This window comes from Larimichthys crocea, chromosome VI (assembly GCF_000972845.2).
Source record: "Larimichthys crocea isolate SSNF chromosome VI, L_crocea_2.0, whole genome shotgun sequence".
In the NCBI taxonomy this organism is placed as follows: Eukaryota; Metazoa; Chordata; class Actinopteri; family Sciaenidae; genus Larimichthys; species Larimichthys crocea.
This window is the reverse complement of record NC_040016.1, coordinates 4,745,477-4,764,752: the sequence shown is the minus strand read 5'-3', so window position 1 is coordinate 4,764,752 and position 19,276 is coordinate 4,745,477. Positions and strand designations below refer to the sequence as shown.

Below are 19,276 nucleotides of genomic sequence, written 5' to 3'. Positions count from 1 at the left end.
TTGATAGTTTCCATTTATTCAACAAATTAAAATTACAGCATCCCTTTGCCCACCCGCAGCTCTGGTCTGAAACCAGGAGGCAGCTGCAGTCGGGGGTGATGGTGCACACCCTGATGTCCGTCTCATGAAGATGAATTACTGACATCTCGCAGACTGTATGCCCTTCGCAGGTCTGGTGATATATGTCTGCACCAGGAAACTGAGCCCAATGTGCGGGGCCTTTCAGTTCCACACACTGTTATTAACAGTCTCGTCTGTCATTCTTCACTGAACTCCAGCACACGCACAAGCTGCCAGATGTCGTACACCTGACCTGGTCCAAATGGCCTCTTGTACAACCAGTCCAACACCAGTGACGTTTGTTGGGGAACGCAGATTTTTGTTCTTTTCATCGGGACACAAGTTCATCTAGCTGTTCCAAAAGACAAGCTGCAGTGGTTCAACAGGAAGATGGAGATTTTTATGAGCTATGAAATCAGTTACCAAATGCACACTTCCAGCCAGGCAATATTTTATATTCTGATGGCCACAAGAGAATTCAAATGCATATAGATATGTGTTGTAAATTTGGAGAAATAGTTTTGATTTGATCTTTCTAGCACTGAACGTTTTGTTTGAGTCTCTGAATTTTGAAGTCTGAACTCTGCGCTGCTCTGAGTTCTTTTTCCTGTGAGTCAAAACAAAAGAAAAGCTTTTGTTCAACCTTTCTCTGTGACTAATTCTAATTGGTTTGTGGTAGTGGTTAATACTGCATGGGAGGCCCAGCTGCTGGTCATAAAAACAGTACACCAGATTAAATCTCATCCTGTGGCAGGAGCTCCCTGCTGACCAGCCAGTCAATCATCTCTTGTCTCTGGTTCCTTCACTTCCGCCTCTCTTAAGCACCCTTCCAAATTCACAGGAGGGGGTAAGTCAGTGACAGCCACACGCTCTGACCACCATGTTGCGGTACTTCTTGAGGATCACGTTGGAACTGTCGTCAAAGTAGAGCACAGAGATGCCGTGTAGCTGGGTTGGGGCACAGCAGGGCTTGGGCACTGTCTCCGGGTTGATAAAGTGCACCTGTGGTTAGAAGAGGCATAGATCAATCCTTGCAGAAAGTGGAGGAGGATGTAATGAAAGTGCCTGTCATCAGGGGCTGTTTGGGACTTACCAGAGTTTGCACAATTGCATGATTGGTGGCATTCATGTAGGAGTTGAGAGGGAAGGCGCATTCTCCCTCGCAGTAGTATGCTGCATAGCCCTCTGGTGCTATGATCCAGTCCTAATCAGACAAAAAGCACAGACAGTGTCAGTCAGTTTGTCATTTTTGGAGACAAAATCACATCAAAATGAGATTAAATGAAAGTTTTGAATTATACCTGCCATCCCAAATCTCTGAAACTGACATACAGCTCATGCTTTTTACATCCCTCTTTAGAGATGCCAAGGTTATCTGAAAATGACAAATCGCCAGTATGAGTACACACAAATATCAGAGTACAAGAAGTCATGATTGTGAGATTTGAAGGGTTTAGGTACCTGTTGCAGCCTCCACTGCCTTCAATGCATCTTGGACAGTCCTCTGGGGTTTGGAGCGGTTAGACTGGCGCCCCTTGTGACCGTGGGCAGAGCGAATGCTGCGGAAACGCACCTCGTTGGCTCTGAAGAAGGCAACCATGAAGGGCTGCTTGTCCTGAGGTCCACTGCCCGTCACCAGCCCGGCCAGTTGGGGGTTCCTCTTCTGGCCTACAGAGGGAGACAGGAAGAACAAAACTACTGAGAGTCTCAACCAACCACTGAAAATGACAATAATACACATCTAAGTCTCCAGTAAACAATCATCTGTTCATCCTGATACGACCACAACAACCACAATCATAACTTGAACCCTGTAAGAACCCTCTACACACATTTACTAAATATGTGGTGCTGCTTTTAAGCACAGGATTTAAAGAGCATTAAATCATTACTCCACACAAAGACTGTATTCTTGCTGTTGTTGATGTTATGGAGCCATCCCCATGTGTAGACGTTACTGACCATGGCCGTCCTCCAGGACCAGGTGCAAGCCGAGGTTCTGCTCAGGGTTGACCAGCCAGAGGTTACTGGTGGCGGTCAGGTCAAAGGCCAGCCAGCCCTCCTCTGCAGCCCACACTTCCCGACGCTCCAGCAGCAAGAGCTCCACTTCACTGAGGAGAGGACAGCATGTTGAATTCAAGGCATTTCAAGGCTATACATAGGCTTTCAGTACAAGTATCCTTGTTTGGCTGAAGACTGAAATATTCCAAATGTTCCTTGGATGCAACATCAAAGTATTTCAACAGTCAGCAGGTGCTTCTTGCAAATATGTTTTCACAAAATGAAAACACAAGTTTGACTAAATGCTCCGGTGATGAAATGTCCTCTGTGATTTGTAACTCATCTCTTGTTTTTAAGTTTCTGCAAATTGATTTTCATTCCTGAAACTAATGGAAAACAACATCTGTCTTGAGTGTATGAAAACAATCTAAAAGCATGTGGTATGCTTAGGAAAATGTTTGGCTGTCATGCAAATGACACAAAATGAGTATATAATAGACAAAAAATTTGAAAACCACATGTGTGGTCCAGTAATAGCTACAGTGCAATTACAGAGCAACTTGTTTTATGTTGTTTTGGCTATGTACACCAGCACTTTTGATTTGTAATGAAACAATGACTTCAAGGTTAAAGTGCTTGTTTTCAGCCATGTGTTTGAAGGTGTTGGGAAGCGTGTAAGAATCATAATCCTTTTTAAACATTCCCCCAATGCAGCAGAGAAATAATACAATAAAAGCAACTGAGAGGTTTAATGGCCAAAGAGTGGAATGTTGTTGATTATAGCCAAGTCAGACACCTGACCTCAGTCCAACAGAGAATGTGTTTCATTTGCTGACTTGAGAAAATCATCAGAATAATGATTATGGCTGTAATGTCGATGTCTGCACCTGCAAAGGAACCAAATATGAAAGACAATAATTTCACTTGAGTTTATAGAAACTGGTCCAACCAATGTGTCACCTAAAGCTTGTATTTCTAAAAGGGGGTTGCAGTTCTGACACTGTTGTTATATCAGAGTGAATATAAACAACTTCAAATTAGAGCTGAGAGACATTTAATCTCATTGTTTGTGCTGGAGTACATAGCCAACACAAAAGAAAATTTGTGACTGTCCTAACCATTCCTGACTGTGCTGTAAACACAGAATCAGATTAAATAACTGTGCAAATCACAATAACAAACATATTTTTGATGGTAAACAGATACAGAAATTCACAATCCTCCCAAAAGTGCAGAAAAACACAAACTCTTAAGAGACAAATAACAAATTATAACAATATAATATATTCAATCATTTCAGTTAGATTAAAGAAGATAAACAACGTGTAGCACAACTAACACAAGTCTTCTGAATCACGTATCCACAGGGTTTGTATAGCTTTCTAAGAGTAAAACTCAAGCACTTTCAAGGTACAAAAACCAAAGATTTCACATCAGATCACATCCACATTGTTACTAAATGCAAAAAATAAAGTTTATTTTATTTATTTACCAGCTGTTCATATTATCTTTGTATTTGTTTTTGATTGTATGTTTTTATCATTAATGCCTACTAATTCCTGACACCAGATTATGTAGAACATTGAGCTTTTTTCAAAGCATATACTTGAAATTGAGCATATCATAACCTTGAAAAACAACATTTAGAATGAAGCATTTTCCAAATTTTTAAGATTTTTTACAAACTCTGTATCCACCCACAATGAACAGCCACACAGGAGCACTTTCTTAACATCCCAAAAGAAATCTCCTGCACTGAAAGGTGTCGTCTTAAGGGCAGGTTTTTCAGACAATAGCTTTGTTTACAGATTGAGTTTCAGACACCCCGGGCAGACGTCTGTCTTCAACCCCGCCGCCTGCTCGTCTTGTGCTGGCCTTTGTGTGTCTGTGAATGACAATGGTGTTGCCCTTAACACCGTCGTCAGCCCCGCTGTCACCGATGAAAGACTTAAATCTACTGCCTGTGCGTGAGTCAAGCAGGTTAATGGCGTAGAGGGATTTCATAATATCAACAGTAGAACTTTGATTTGTAAGAAAGAAAGGAGATGTGAGGAGTCTAATTATTTGATTCATTTAAGATGTAGTTTGGAACAAGAAAACTGTGTGAGTGTAATACAGAAGGTGGCAGACAAAACCACTCAGAAACATGGAGGAATAACCACCTGTGCATGAGAAAAATAGTAAACTGACGTCTTGGGGGTTGAGAGTGTTATTTGTGGTTGGAGCGGCGTGTTATAAATGCAGGTCTCCCGGGGACCGTCCTGTTCTGACTCTGTCAGAGTAAACTTGCTCTGGAGAGAACCACTGTGTTTCTGTAATTGACACTAATGTCTGTGTAAACAGCTTTGGTGCTGACACTAACATCGGCAGAAATAACCTGCAGGGAAATGTAGACAGACACGACCAAAGAAGACAGATCTGTGTGCACGTACGGCAGCCTAACAACCAGTTTTCACCGTAAAAAACACACAGCAGCATAAGGTGTTTGTTTAAACTCAACCACACTACGATGTCACTGTCACAAGAGGACAATCATATGCAGCGATGAAAATAGTCGACATGAAAACCTGAAGATCAGTCACTGACTTTCATTAGAAGAGAAAGTTCAGATTTGTTTTATTCATTTTTACACATCTGTCTTTCTCCAACATCACAGAGGTGTCACTGGCAGTGCTGAAAACTTGCATGTAAAAAATTCTCCAGCGACACGTCTTAGAAACTAGTTTCTACTGAAGAAATAGCCTCTATGAAAACTGTTGACTGTGTGTTTTGGGGATGATCCAGAGTAACAGGGACTGTTTCTGAAAAGTCAGTTGCTGTTGAATGTTTATGGCAATGTTGGTCAGTCGGACTGAAATATCTCAGCAACTATTGGATGGATTTCTACAGATGTTCATTTTTCCTAAATGATTTATTCTATTTGTGTTTTTTGAGAAATGTCTCTGGATATATCGTATTGGATTGAATTTCTCCCCGTTTGATGAACTGCAGTGACTTCAATCAATCATCACATCTTTTTTTTTTTTTTTTGGTCTATGACTGAAAACCTACAAATCATGTGTGAGCCCGCTGAAATGCTAAATTATAGCGTGGACATGGTAAACATTGCCGACCACCATTAAAAACGAGGAGAAGAAGAGGAAAAACTTTAACCCTCAGGGCCTTCCCTCCATGGGTACAAACCAATGGAAGCTTCTTGTTCTTTCTATTTTGCAGTACAGACAGCAAACCAGATGCAAAGATTAAAGCCGGGAGAGAATTACCGTTTGCTCAAAGCATTGCTGTGCTTAAGTGCAGCTTCAGTGAGCAGCTAGTGTAGCTGTAGATTTGTTTAAATGCCACATTTCAATGCTGTGAGCACCACGGATGAAATTATGTTTACCTCCATCATATTAGGACGGTGGCAGTTATCTCAAAATAAAACCAAATTTATTTGCAACTGCAGTGAGCTGATTCCTAAATGCTACACATCACTGAGGAGGACAGGTTGATACATTTGATGCAGAATAAGGAAAATCCAGAATAAGCAGCAGTAAATTTAGCAAAGAGTCTGAGATAAGCTGGAAAGAAAACACACATACCTGTTTGGAGGCTCCTGCAGGACCTGGTAGACGCTGACTCTGAATGTCTCGTTGTCATAGCTTTTCGGGATAAATTCTTTATAAATCCTAAACTCTGCTGCCGTGACGGCCTCTCCTTCTGGAATACGGGAAAGGTCAAAGCGGAATTCTCTTCTGTGCTGCTGGTACAGAAGATCTTGATCTCGATCAACTATTAGGAAGAAACAGAGAGAGAGGAAGACAGATCTTTGATTTGATTGATGCTTTGAGAAATGGTTTACTGTTGGCAGAATTGGCTGAGACACACACACACACACACACACACACACAGTGAAATAACACGTCTGACCCTCAAAGGGAAAGTTTGTACATCTGAGAAAAAGCAAACCACTGTGAGTACAATCAGATGGTGAACTAGTTGGTGGTTGCATATCTGTCAAATGTGACGCTGAATCAAACGATTCTCTGATGTGTGTCACTGTGCCCACATCTCGGAAGCACTGTGTCAGAAATAGGAAAAATCCTGCTTCCACAAGAGAAGTGATTGATCTAAACATCACTTAAGTCGAGTCTGCCATACATGCCAATGTGAGGGAGAGAAAGAAAAAAACACTCGGGGCTCATTTTGGCTCCCTGTTTAATTTGCACACATGTGCTGACCACAAGAAAAGGCCTGTTAAGGCACTGCCCGGAAAACCGCAGCAGCCAGTGTGCTTTTATAAACACACTCACATAAAGTATAGAGAGACACACAAATTCATGTGACCTAACTACTAGAATCTGTACCACCCACACCTCCCTGATCATTTTGCCATGTATCACCATCCAGTGATTTCATCCACGATCACAAAGGATGAAGTAAAGCAGCAGTAGCCGATGCCACTGTGAGGTTTCCAACCCGCCCTGATCCAGCTGAAGCTCTCCAGCACTCAGACTTTCCAGAAAGACCCTGAAGCTTCCTGAAGCTTTGCAGTGTCGTGTTTTTACAGCGTTAGTCAATGTGTTTGTCCTTGGAAAGAGCGGTGGAGGTCTCTGGTGAAGGTGTGCAGAGCTGAGCAGCGATTAGCCACCTTAAACACATCCTGCCCACTGGCACACATCATGACATCATCATGACATCACCTTGCGTTCCCCTCTGATGGTCCACTATTGTTTCAGTGCACAGACAGAACCCCGACACAGAAGAAGCAGAACTTCTTTTTCTCCGGGAAAAAGTGTACACTACACACACACACACACACACACACACACACACACAGTGAGTCAAAGTCTTCTAAAAACATTTGTAACGACACAAAAACACACACAAGCCGTTCATCATTAAGAGCAGTGCATTCTGAACCCTGCTAGTCATTTGTTTGACCGCAATTAAATGCTGGAAGGGAACGAGGGGTGTTTTTATGAAAGCAATAATTGCTTGTAAGGACTTGGTGTGTTTACGTTAGGGACCATTAGCTGCAGAGATCAGACCTCAGATATGCAAACTTCCCTCTGGGAGGCTTTTCAACACTTTAGATTACTCCTCACACTGCAGGGCCACACAGCCACAGAGCTATCATTAACCTATTGCAATTTTATAGTAAGTGTGTTTTTTTTTTTACAAATCAGCATGGGTGGTTTGGAGATATATCACAACATCTGCAAAGAAAAAATGATGGGACCACTGTGCTTCAGACAATATTTATATTCGTCTATTCTGTACATGCAGCATATATTTTATGTACAGGTTTTTATCTGAATCGAGGGTGTCCGTATACTGTACAGCTGCAAATACCCTTGAGGTAAAATTTGTGATTTGTGATATTGGTTTATATAAATAAAATTGACGTTACATTCTATGAATTAATCATGTTTCAAACTTTTTTATTTTGAACTGATGAATTATTTTCAAATCCATGAATGTTTGACCACATTGCCTAAGCTGTTTCCTCGCAGGTTATTCAAACCAAGAAAAAGGATTCTGCTAAACAAATGTTGCACATATGCATAAATCTGCTGCAGAACCATGTCTGCTTATTGATGACAAAGAGAGTTTCAAATCTACTACACAATCTTTAGTAGACAAAAGTGGGCTTAAAGCTTCTTATCGGCAGATGCTGTTGTACAACTGCAATTTGAACCTTAAGCTAAAGAGCAAGGAATTATTTTGCACATGAATGTATAAATAATGAGAGCGTTAATGAGATTTTCTGGTGGGGCAAAAGAAATTCTTTGTATGATCTCCTTATGCTTCCTACAGATCAGCTTAGCAGGACAAACACATTTCTTCCTGCGTGTTCTTAAAAAGCACAATACACCTTCTGTTTTTCAGTGACACGGCCATTCCTCCAACTGTTAGCAAAACATGTTGAGCTCTTTTTTTCTATTCTAATGAAACCCAGTGACATTTATGTTCATTAAGCCTTTTCCCACGCTCTGTAGGTGTGTTGCGGTCCCATACTGAACGCATGTGTCACGTCTCCGAGCAAAGATTCCTGCAGCAGTAAACAAGGCGGCCGACATGACGAGTAGCAGAGCAGAGAACAGCAGAACAGCTACAACTGATAAGACCTCTCAGCTACATTCAGTCTTTTTCTTTATGAAGAAACTACAAATGTGTAGTGCTATTACTTTGTGCAATGTTGCATGACAAAAAAAAAACGAATGCTTCCTGCTGGTGATCCTGAAGTACGACTTGTGGTTTGGCATTGTAACACAAGTAAACATATGCAGCCATGTATATGTACCAGCATGTGTGCAGTGATGTGATATACAGCACGTGTGTGACTACACAAGCTCTTAAAAAGAGAGGTTGAATAGATACTAGTATTCTAAGCCCCGTCCACCTGCAGGATATACCTGGGTGTACTGGGAGAAGGCAGCTCTACAGCAGCTCTCCCTCACACTGGAAGCTGTGGTCTTTGGAAGGGAAATACCATAATCCAGTTCAGTCTTGAAGCGATCATCCCGGGACCACCAAGATAGAGTCAACTCCAGCACAATGTGGGAGCCCAAGTTAAAAACTCTGCCAATCATCAGCACAGGAGGCTGTGGCAGGCCTGAGAGAGAAATAATACACACTCATTGTGTCTTTTTTTCCCCCTTCTTCCTCTTTATAATCAAACTCTTCAGATGTGGAACCACATAAATCTGCTATGAGTTTTCAGAAACGATGTTTCCAGATCTCATTAGCTAAAGACTGTCAGTTAAAGGTTCCTGACCGAGGACATAAAATGTTTATGTTTCAGGGTATTTCTATGGCCTCCAAATGTTTCATATTAAATACACATTTAATGGGGTGGTCGAAAAAATAACTCTTCATTAATCCAACTAAACAACACAAAGAGAGAGAGGGGGTTTTCATGGAGAGATGTACAAACTTCTTCTCCTCACACTGACACATAAGGGCAGGAGAGGGTCATAGAGAAGACAGGGGTTGGTTTTGGATGTAACCACATCCGGATAAGAGCCACGGGCACCACACCGTCTGCTGTTTCACCATAGTGATATCAGAGCCGCCGTAGGATCTCCAAGGGAAACAAAGGCAGGATTTGCCTTTTATAAATTCAATAATGTCTGACTGAGCCCCAACTCCCACCTGTGACCCTTGTGATTTACCCCTGCACTGAACACACACATAAGCACCTGCACTAACAGAGATTACTTCAGCAATAACATGTTGCAGTTTGTATTTTCTGATCTCTGTCAACTTGTCTCTCACTCCCTGGGGGTTTCTAGAAATGCCCGTTCAATTCCTAGTCATGTGAAACAAAGCCATGCTAAAGCCTCTCCCCCGGAGCTTTGAAGGGATTCTGGGGTAATCGGATATGGGCATGTTGTCATAACATTTACAACTCGGAATGCATAATGCTGGATTTCAAGTGAAGAAAGTGACCTTCAAGCCACAATGTCAGAAACATTGGCTCCCACACCCATTTAATGAATGCACCCATGTGCCCAGATCATTCATTCCGGTAACAGAGCTGAAATATTATCTATTTTTGTCACTAAGTAGTAAAATAAGTACTACAATAACTCCCAATATTAGTAATATGGCAGATCTTGGGGCACTTGAATCTCCATAATGAGTATCATAGGCACATATAAGAGTTATTGTCAAATCTAATACTGAAATCAAACGTTATAATGCCCCTAAGCCACTATACAGTCATTATATCTAACACAATTTAGAAACATTACTTCATAACTCAGTTTTTATAGAGTCATATTGAAAACTTACCCAGATTGACAAAGCTCATCACCATGTCGGCGTCATCCAAGAAGCGGCTGTCCTGCGGGGTCACCATGGGGGAGACCTGGGTCGGCTTGTAGTAAGAATACCCGGGCGGCTCTGGATCTGGAGAGATGGTATTGTAAAGGTCCAGCATGAACATCGGGGCAGCGTTGTGTTTGGTGTAGACGTGCGGCCGCGGGCGGTGCGGCAGCCCCAGGATGGAGAGGATCTCCCGCTGCATCTCTCTGCGCTCTTGGTTCCGCAGTCGCCGGTGGATGAAACTGGAGCGCACCTCGTTGTCCATTGAGAAGTTGGAGAAGGCGACCTGCGTGGCCAAAATGCAATAACCCCACGACAAGAGGGTCATTGTCGTCGCGATGGCGCTTGTCATCATTGCAGCCAAAGTTTACGCGCGACTCTAACTAATCGAAAGATGCGTAAAAAAAAGTGCAACTACTCGTGGTGGGAGTGAAACACACTATCCTCTAAAGTCGGTATATTATTCCCTCATCACCTGTAACTGCAGTGTTGCTGTGATACAGCCGTGCGCTCCTCTTGATGGCAACTTGGGAATGGATTTTATTGAGGCGCTGTGTCAGGGGAGGGGCAGGAGGGGTCCAGAATGGGATAAACCAAGACTGGAAAGATTGGGAGAGTGTATACGAGTGAGTCAACGACAAGAGGATCAATGTCCTATAATGAAGTGCATTATCTTGGTAATAGGATAGATGGGGTGTGGACCTTTCAACCCAAAGTGCCCCATCGCTGCGTCCTTTGTTTGGACATGTTTGTTTGGCCACTGATGAAAGTGGACTAAATATCTGATTTGCACATCTTTTCCCCTCTCTCTGTTCAGATTATCCCATGGTTCATCAGTCCTCTGGGAGGCCATGAGTGCTTATTTTTCAAATCCCATCTATTTTTATTGTAACAGATTTGTATTTAAATTCAATTTACCATTTTGTCTCGAGGCTGCTCACATGGACGTAGTGCAATACTGCTTAAAGATGAGTCTGAAGGTAGGGAGGGAAATTCCCTAATCCCTTCTACTATGCACACACCTTTGAACTCAAACAATACACTCAGGCCCACCCTAATTGTTGAGGGGTTTGAGTGATCAGCAGCAGTACAGACACATGAAGAGACATGCCAATAGCCCCAATGAATTACTACAACAGTGTGTGAAGAACTCCACTGTGACTTCTTTAATAAGAGTTAATGGGGGTGGGGGTGAGCAATGAATGACAAAGCAAGGATCCAACACTGAAGTACAAATTATACATGTGTTCTACTCAGGTTTGAGGACAGTGATGACTGGATCAGCACATTAAAGTCAAAAGAGGAAGTTAATGTGTCATAACCACAAACTGAAATGACCTTTTGCTAAAAATGCTGCTCTGTGTCTCAACTTCTATTTTCTGTCTCTGTATATAGGGGAATGATCGGAAGAATCCATAAATGAGCGAAAACCACGCAACCAAATTTCCATGAGCACCATGGTACTTAAGATGTTTTTCCCAGAAGAGGTCTCTTTACATGGCTCATCACTGCAAATTCATATAAACAAGAGCCATCCCCTATCCACTACAAACATTTGTAAACCTCACTACTGCTATAAGACTAACAGTTTAAGACAGTAAAAATCTATTTTACTGAAGGACTCTTCAGTTGAGTGGAGACAGACCAACAGGTCCTCTAACTGGCAGTCATCATTATCCCACTCATTGGAGGTGAAGGAGTTTTTACATTATGTTTCAACAGCACCATTGCTGCTGCTTCTCTTTTAAATTATGCAGCACATTCCATTCATTTGTTTAATGTATAGTGTCTCTGTGCCATAAAAAACATTCATTACATCTCCCACCGGAGCTCACACTGTTTGACTGTGTGCAGCTGATGAGTAAGAAGTACTGAAATGTGTGGAAACTGGTGGAAAGGGTTCACATTGATCCTTCTCCACAAGAAAATCATATACACCTAATCTATTTCAATCTAATTTTAATATTGTATTTAAGTTCCCTCTACAGGTGGCCCTCATCTAAAGCTGAGTCTGGATGAACTACTGGGAAAGTGAGGCAGAGTTTCACATTCACAGAATTTGCTTCATTTGTCCTATTTCATTCAGATTATGTGTCCATGGAGATAAAATCAAAGCATGAATACATTTTTTTTAAAGACAACATGCCTTGTTATTACCAGTGTAGCGAAGGACAAAGGGACATTTACTAAAGTACGCTACTTTTAAATAATGTATCAAAATTCTGAAGTCTTGTATTTAACTTGAAGATTTCCATCTGATGCCAGTTTAGTCTTCACTTACAGTTTAGATAGAAATATTGAACATTTATCTGACAGCTAAAAAAAAAAACATGTAGTCATCTTGTAAAGCATTTTGAATTGTTATGAATTAAAATCCAATATGTAATGTAGTAAAAAATTAGCTCAGTCTTTGCTAAGGAATATGTAATAATAAAACAAACATAACACTCACATAACAAAGGGAAGCCTTCTACAATATGATAATATTTACTTTTGACACGATGAAATAATATTTCTTTACATTTACATGAGTTAAAATGTGAATATGGTAATGGAATGATGGAGTATTTAGATACTTGTGCATTACTTCTCTTGGGTCTAGTTGGGTCCAGTTCTGGGACACCCGCTCTCCCAATCCCATGATGTCTCTGCAGATGCCAGAGAGATGCTACTGTGCAGATGTTGTAAGTATGACACACATTTTATGCTTCTTGTGTAGATGATTGATTTTGTGGATTTTTTTTTTAAATTTCCTTTTTAACCTCCCTGACTGTCATATGTAGGTATATCCCATGGCCGTGGTTGCCACAGCTGAGAGAGGCCTGATAGTGTACCAGCTGGAGAACCAGCCTTCTGAGTTTCGCAGGATAGACTCTCCTCTCAAACATCAGGTGAATGTTAATCCACTATGAGCCTTGTCTTTTCCCACTTTTATTATTTCTCTGTATACATTGTTGTTTGTATTGCCACAATAAAATTTTCAAAGATTTTGATTTTCCATGCATGACTGCTTACTCTACTTGAGTAAAGGATATGAGTAGTTATTACCTACCCCACATGTTGTGCGCTCATCTAGTAATGTGCCTTATAGTGGCAGACTGCTGGGACCATGCGTGCCCGCTTTACTAGAATAATAAGCAAACTATAAAGGAGATGCATCCCTCTTACGCACACTGTAGTCACTCTCCATGGAGGAGCAGCGGGACTCGCTGGCTGTCGCACACTGACACCAGGCGTTTGCTCCCGGTATCGCATACGTTTACCGGGGGGGAAAATACGTCACCAAACTGCGACTTACCGAGAGCGCCACATTTCTTTTGCGGCAAATTATTGTTGGCATTTTAGCCGCTGCGAGCTTTGAGCCGCAGTTTAACAAAACCTGGGTACGTATATTTATGTAGTGATGGGACGGCTCTGCGCACGGTGCGATGTTTGAACGCGGCGTTTGTTGCTGCGCGGGGGAGGTTTTATTTAAGCTGCTAACGTGGCTAACGCTAGCTGTTGTTAAATTATCCAACATTAGTCATGTTTATTATCCGGCCCACACGATAGTTCAGATAGTAGTGACGTTACACACGCTCATGTAATCTATTACCCTGTTAAACTGTCTGTGTGTGCTACCTAACGAGCTGTGTGACGTGAATGTAGCACAGCTTAGCCAGCTAGCGTTAACATTAGCTGTGCAGCTACGACTTGTCAAGTTTCAGCTCGTGTTAACACTTCCACACGTCTCCCCCCCTGTGTCAAGCGTGCTAACTAAACCATATGATAACAGTCCGGTAATAAAAGACCTTGAGTGTGTATTATTGTTCTCACATTAGCTGCCTGGCGTCGCTCACATGCAGCTTGCTCACACGCCCTTCAGACTAAACGCTGCTTCGCCATCTAATGTGACCTGTTGCACTGAAAAACGAGCCCAGCTGAATGAATGAATGAATGAATGAATGAATGAAGTCTGTTGTTATGTGAATCACACCACGTGTCTGTCTTCTCACCTTCTCTCGCAGGCGTGCAGTGGGATTACACATTAATGAACTATGAGTTTGTTTGGGACGACCACGGGCTTTGGCACAGGAGGGACAGGTGTCTTTGGAAACGCAGCGACAGACAGCCACAACCCCATGAAGGTAAACCAGCAGGGAGTCAGAAAGCCTTTGATGCGGCTCCTATACATTGTCATGAATGTGTCCTTTCGTTTTACATTGTGCTCCACAGTGTTTCCACACTCTCATCGCAGTTAAAACATGAGATACTACCAGTGAATGTGGTCAGACTGCAAGTGATGTTGGTACATGATTTGTGGACATGTAAGAGACTTTTAAGTGATCAGCCTAAAAAATCAAACCTCGCTGAAATCTGGTAATAATTGCATGGACAATATATATCGAATGTCATTTAATTAAAACCTTTGGTGTTCAAATGATCCGATTGATTGATTGATTAATTAATTAACAGAAGCTTATGTGTCAACTTTTTATCTTTTTTCTCACAGTATCGTTAACTGGTTTGATTCTTTCTTTTTTTTTATTTACAAAAAAAATGTATATATTTTGATCATGTAGAAATGTAGGTATATCTTCATTTAGAACATATACATTTATTTATTCAGCAGACGCTTTCATCCAAAGCGACTTACACAGATAACAATCAAGCTATAGTGCGATAAGAAGCGTTAGTGCAGCAATAAGTGCTGGTGACAGTTCTTAAGGAGTAGATCTGTCATGTAGTGCTAGGAGAGAAGGTACTCTCTGAAGAGCTGGCTCTCTAGATTGAATTGCACCAACAGGTCATAGTGATTTTACAATAACCTGCACACTATCGTCTCTCTTAGCGAGCCATTTGTATTTGAAATGAGTTCATGTATTGGATTCACCCTAAAATATCTTTGTCATGATCCATCTCGCTGTCAACAAACCTGACAAATTCGGTTAGATTAATTCAAACCAGCAAGAAGCAAAAGATCTAGACTCATGTCAAGCTGAGACAGAACATGGTTTATTGTTTGATGTCTTTCTTTGTTGTGTGTGTGTTCCTGATTTGTCCTACAGGATGTTGAGGTGACTTCACCTCCAGATGACAGCATCAGCTGTCTGGCTTTCAGCCCCCCCACCATGCCAGGAAACTTCCTCATCGGAGGATCCTGGGCCAACGATGTGAGTTATTTATTCAGTCATAATAATTGTGTACTCTTGTAGCTGGATTTCATAAACCCAGGATTATGATGAATTTAAATGTAGGATTTGAGTACAGCTGAAGTCTTTCACCATAGTTGTCTTCCAAACTTAATTACTTAACTCTGCTCTATCATATGTCCTCAGGTCCGGTGCTGGGAGGTGCAGGATAATGGACAGACTGTCCCCAAAGCCCAACAGATGCACACAGGTCCAGTGCTGGATGCATGCTGGAGCGATGTAGGTCTCATCAAACCAGAGTAATTTAAGCTCTGTAACAGATGCAGTCTGCTGGCCCACAGAATAATTTATGATGTGCTTTTCTCTTTAACCAGGATGGGAGTAAAGTTTTCACTGCTTCATGTGACAAAACAGCAAAGATGTGGGATCTTAACAGCAATCAAGCGATGCAGATTGCACAGGTTGGATGAGAGTTCCCAGATCAATCATGTGGTCTCGAGAAGGAAGCAGATGTTATCTGACACCTCACCATTTCTCTTCACAGCATGACGGTCCGATCAAAGCAATCCACTGGATAAAAGCCCCAAACTACAGTTGTATTATGACTGGCAGCTGGGACAAAACACTGAAGGTACAACATCAATTTCAATGCATCAGTCAGCGTGCTTGAAAAGACAAGAATGCAGTCTTTACTTTTATCATCACATAAACAGGAAATAAAATGGTCCAGTTTGAGTGATACATCCATGACATTGCAACTATAATGATCACTTAAAAAGCCAATCAGACAGTGGGGGTTCAAACATTGTTTTTAACAGGGTTATCAAAAGAATTGATACTTGCATACTCTTTGTCTCATTGTGGTATTGGAAGAGGTATAGAGTGTCATTTTTTAAAACTAGTACTGAAGTTTAAAATTCTAAATAGCTTTTCTATGTTATCTCTTCAGTTCTGGGACACCCGCTCTCCCAATCCCATGATGTCTCTGCAGATGCCAGAGAGATGCTACTGTGCAGATGTTGTAAGTATGACACACATTTTATGTTTCTTGTGTAGATGATTGATTTTGTGGATTTTTTAAAAAAATTTCCTTTTTAACCTCCCTGACTGTCATATGTAGGTATATCCCATGGCCGTGGTTGCCACAGCTGAGAGAGGCCTGATAGTGTACCAGCTGGAGAACCAGCCTTCTGAGTTTCGCAGGATAGACTCTCCTCTCAAACATCAGGTGAATGTTAATCCACCATGAGGCTTATTTTTTCCCACTTTTATTATTTCTCTGTATACATTGTTGTTTGTATTGCCACAATAAAAATTTCAAAGTTATTGATTTTCTATGCATGACTGCTTTTTTGATCCAATGACTCCTCTGCCCTGCAGCACCGCTGTGTTGCCATATTCAAGGACAAGCAAAACAAGCCGACGGGCTTCGCACTGGGTAGCATTGAAGGCCGAGTGGCCATTCACTATATCAATCCTCCAAACCCGTGAGTGTCTAAAAGTGAATGATTTTTTGAAGGATGTTTGATGATAATTTTGTTTTTACATAATTTAAAAGAAACTCACAAATGTGATCCCTTTCAGAGCTAAAGACAACTTCACCTTTAAGTGCCACCGGTCCAACGGAACCAACACAACCACTCCGCAGGATATCTATGCTGTAAGTTGTTTTAAACGTTGAAAACAGTGTTGACTGTGATAGATAAAGATATCATTTTAGATGCATATTTTTTGTATTGGAACATGGATGGACATGGATTTGATGCAAAGTGTTACAGCAGACACTGTTTGTCACAGCAGGAAATACTCATGTCTAAGTAATAACTTTTGACATAGCTGCAGTCAAACAGGTCTTTTAACAGTAATCAATATCTGAAATTAATATTAATACGAATATGGCTTAACATTAATGTCATTTACATTTTAAATACACTCATAAGTGCTGTACTTTTTAAATAATGCAATGATTTCCACATATTTCTTTCTGAGTTGACGCCATCTTGCTGAACTGCTTCGTGTATCTATACAACATAGTCAATCTGATTCACTAACCAGCCTGTTTATGTTTCTTAATGCCACACCTCACTAGTTTCTGTTTCCTCCCATCAGGTGAATGCTATCTCCTTCCATCCTGTCCATGGCACACTGGCTACTGTGGGCTCAGACGGGCGCTTCAGCTTCTGGGACAAAGATGCCCGCACCAAGTTGAAGACCTCAGAGCAGCTCGACCAGCCCATCACGGCTTGCTGCTTTAACCACAACGGCAACATCTTTGCATATGCTTCCAGTTACGACTGGTCGAAGGTAGGAGCTCGCATTTGCATTTCACAAGAATGGCTGAAAACTGTTGGCATGCACCTCGTGCTGGTTTTCTCACGGTTTGTAATTTTGTTCTCTCATATCTCTTCCTCAGGGCCACGAGTACTACAACCCCCAGAAAAAGAACTACATCTTCTTGAGGAACGCTGCCGAGGAGCTGAAGCCTCGGAACAAGAAATGGTGAGAGAAGGGCAGCCACTGTCTGTAACCGTGGAGACTGTAGTCACCGGATGGGGCTGCCCCACTTCCTCAGTGACATTGTGACTCTCAGTAGGGCCTTTAAAGGCACCCCATGATCCCTGGCGTGCATGGATATGGGCAGTAATGCCAGTTCAGATCTAGTACTGCCACGTACTGCTACAAGTAGCCATTTAGTATGGGGATGGTACTGCACTGATCTGAGTGAAGTCCTTTTGAAGGCTTGTGTGGTTTCTGCTGTAATAGTCTCTAAAAGCTGCCTGTACAATCAAGAATTTTGTGATGAAGCCTGCTGGCTTTTTTTCAAAGAGTTTTGAAAGAGTGGTGCTTTAGAAAATATTGAACATAGGCATCAAGCAATTTACAATGAATCAACCAATGTCTGCAAGGACTGATTTTTGTCTGCTGAAGAGTGTTGTACTGTTCTGTGCGAAAGGGGACACAGTGAACAGAAATAAACAAAAGGAAAAATGTTCTTTGTGACTGACGGCTCCCTCCTGTCTTTAGATTCGTCGTGCCAAGTCGCATCTCTTGTGGGGAAATGCGGAAGACCTGCTGCATTAGTGTGTGTATACGCTCGAGACAGACTCCTTCCTTTCGGCAAACACCTGGACCAATGTCGTGGTGCTGGGTGTACTGTGCATGGACCAATCAGAGGGGCCTACCCAACCTGGCGATGATGACAGCTGCGTGGCAATTGGTCTTTTAGGTCATCATAGAAGGGGAGGCCTTTTATTTGTCATTCATCTTGATGTTTCAGTTTTTTTTATGTGTCCAGCTCCTCATTTTTTTTTACAGCTTTCCAAAGACTTTTCATTCTCGTATGACTTGCTGTTTCTCCATGGTTTAGATCCATTAATGAAACTCGGATGTAAAATAAATATTAAATGCATACTATTAGATTTGAACATGTTTATTCCAACCAGAGGGACGTAGGTAGGTTAAGAAAATAACCTATTGTGTTTGCTGTATAAATGCTGGGGATTCACAGATCTGTATTGTGCATGCGAATCCATGAACTTTACCACTATCTCATATTTCAGCTGTAAATCTCAACATCACTGGAATCATCACAAAATCAAATAGATAAACTTTGGACAACATCTGTATTACACTGACCCCCTCCTGTCTGCTTGTTTTAATGCAAGTTAACCAGCAGGTGGAGCATATTGCCCTTCTGTGTGTTAACTCCAGCAGTTACCTGTAGAGATGTCCAGGAGCCGTGGTCAAAGTGTTAAACGGGACAGATGAGATCAAAGCGGGACAGTTGGGGCCCCTCCATGCAGGTTAAATCCTTTTGGCAGGAATACACAGCTGGAAATTGGGGGGGATTTATCAAGAGGATATGAATGAGGTGGTGTGGGCAGCTACAAAGGCAATGTGTGAAAAGTGAACCAGTTCATAGAGGAGAAGGTGTGAATTAAATGCCTTTTTATTGAGGTCATTAGAGTATCACCTCACTGTTAAGCCTGACCCTTGATACTTAGCAATGGAACTCCAAGGCACCAGGGGCGGGAAAATATGCTGCTGCCACAGTTCACCGGCTCCTCTCGGCTTTCATGGGGTGACACTGGTACCACTCCTCCTCTAGACCACTGTCTCCTGGACTGCTCAGTCAAGCAGCCAAGTTTGTTTTAATTAAAACAGAGAGGCCTCTGGTTCGACTGCACTCATGTTCGCAAATACTCACTGACTCCTAAAGGCACCAGGAGAGTATTTATTTGAATAAGTCATTTTAACTGTTGGATTGACCT

General features: G+C 41.8%; 2 protein-coding genes across 4 annotated transcripts; one reads left to right on the top strand and one right to left on the bottom strand.

The window, feature by feature from the left end:
* Positions 1 to 7: 7 nt before the first annotated feature.
* On the bottom strand, positions 8 to 13,029 carry LOC104939054 (bone morphogenetic protein 7). Of its 2 annotated transcripts, none has more exons than XM_010755531.3 (8): positions 12,926 to 13,029; positions 9,841 to 10,472; positions 5,643 to 5,832; positions 2,023 to 2,171; positions 1,522 to 1,728; positions 1,362 to 1,435; positions 1,154 to 1,264; positions 8 to 1,062 (listed from the first exon to the last, which is right to left on the bottom strand). In XM_010755531.3, the coding sequence occupies exons 2-8, from the start codon at positions 10,226 to 10,228 to the stop codon at positions 913 to 915; spliced, it is 1,269 nt and encodes a 422-aa protein (XP_010753833.2). In that variant the 5' UTR covers positions 10,229 to 10,472; positions 12,926 to 13,029; the 3' UTR covers positions 8 to 912. The 2 variants fall into 2 exon arrangements, with proteins under 2 accessions (XP_010753833.2, XP_027134964.1); XM_027279163.1 differs by having other exon boundaries at positions 9,841 to 10,159; positions 12,926 to 13,026.
* Positions 13,030 to 13,110: 81 nt separating this feature from the next.
* Positions 13,111 to 18,512, top strand: rae1 (ribonucleic acid export 1). Of its 2 annotated transcripts, XM_027279165.1 has the most exons (13): positions 13,112 to 13,256; positions 13,881 to 14,000; positions 14,922 to 15,026; positions 15,192 to 15,284; positions 15,380 to 15,466; positions 15,550 to 15,636; positions 15,955 to 16,026; positions 16,126 to 16,233; positions 16,386 to 16,492; positions 16,590 to 16,665; positions 17,115 to 17,309; positions 17,419 to 17,504; positions 18,030 to 18,512. In XM_027279165.1, coding segments are annotated over exons 2-13 (1,107 nt in total). In that variant the 5' UTR covers positions 13,112 to 13,256; positions 13,881 to 13,910; the 3' UTR covers positions 18,031 to 18,512. The 2 variants fall into 2 exon arrangements, with proteins under 2 accessions (XP_027134965.1, XP_027134966.1); XM_027279164.1 differs by lacking the exon at positions 18,030 to 18,512 and having other exon boundaries at positions 13,111 to 13,256; positions 17,419 to 17,508.
* The last annotated feature ends 764 nt before the right edge of the window (positions 18,513 to 19,276 follow it).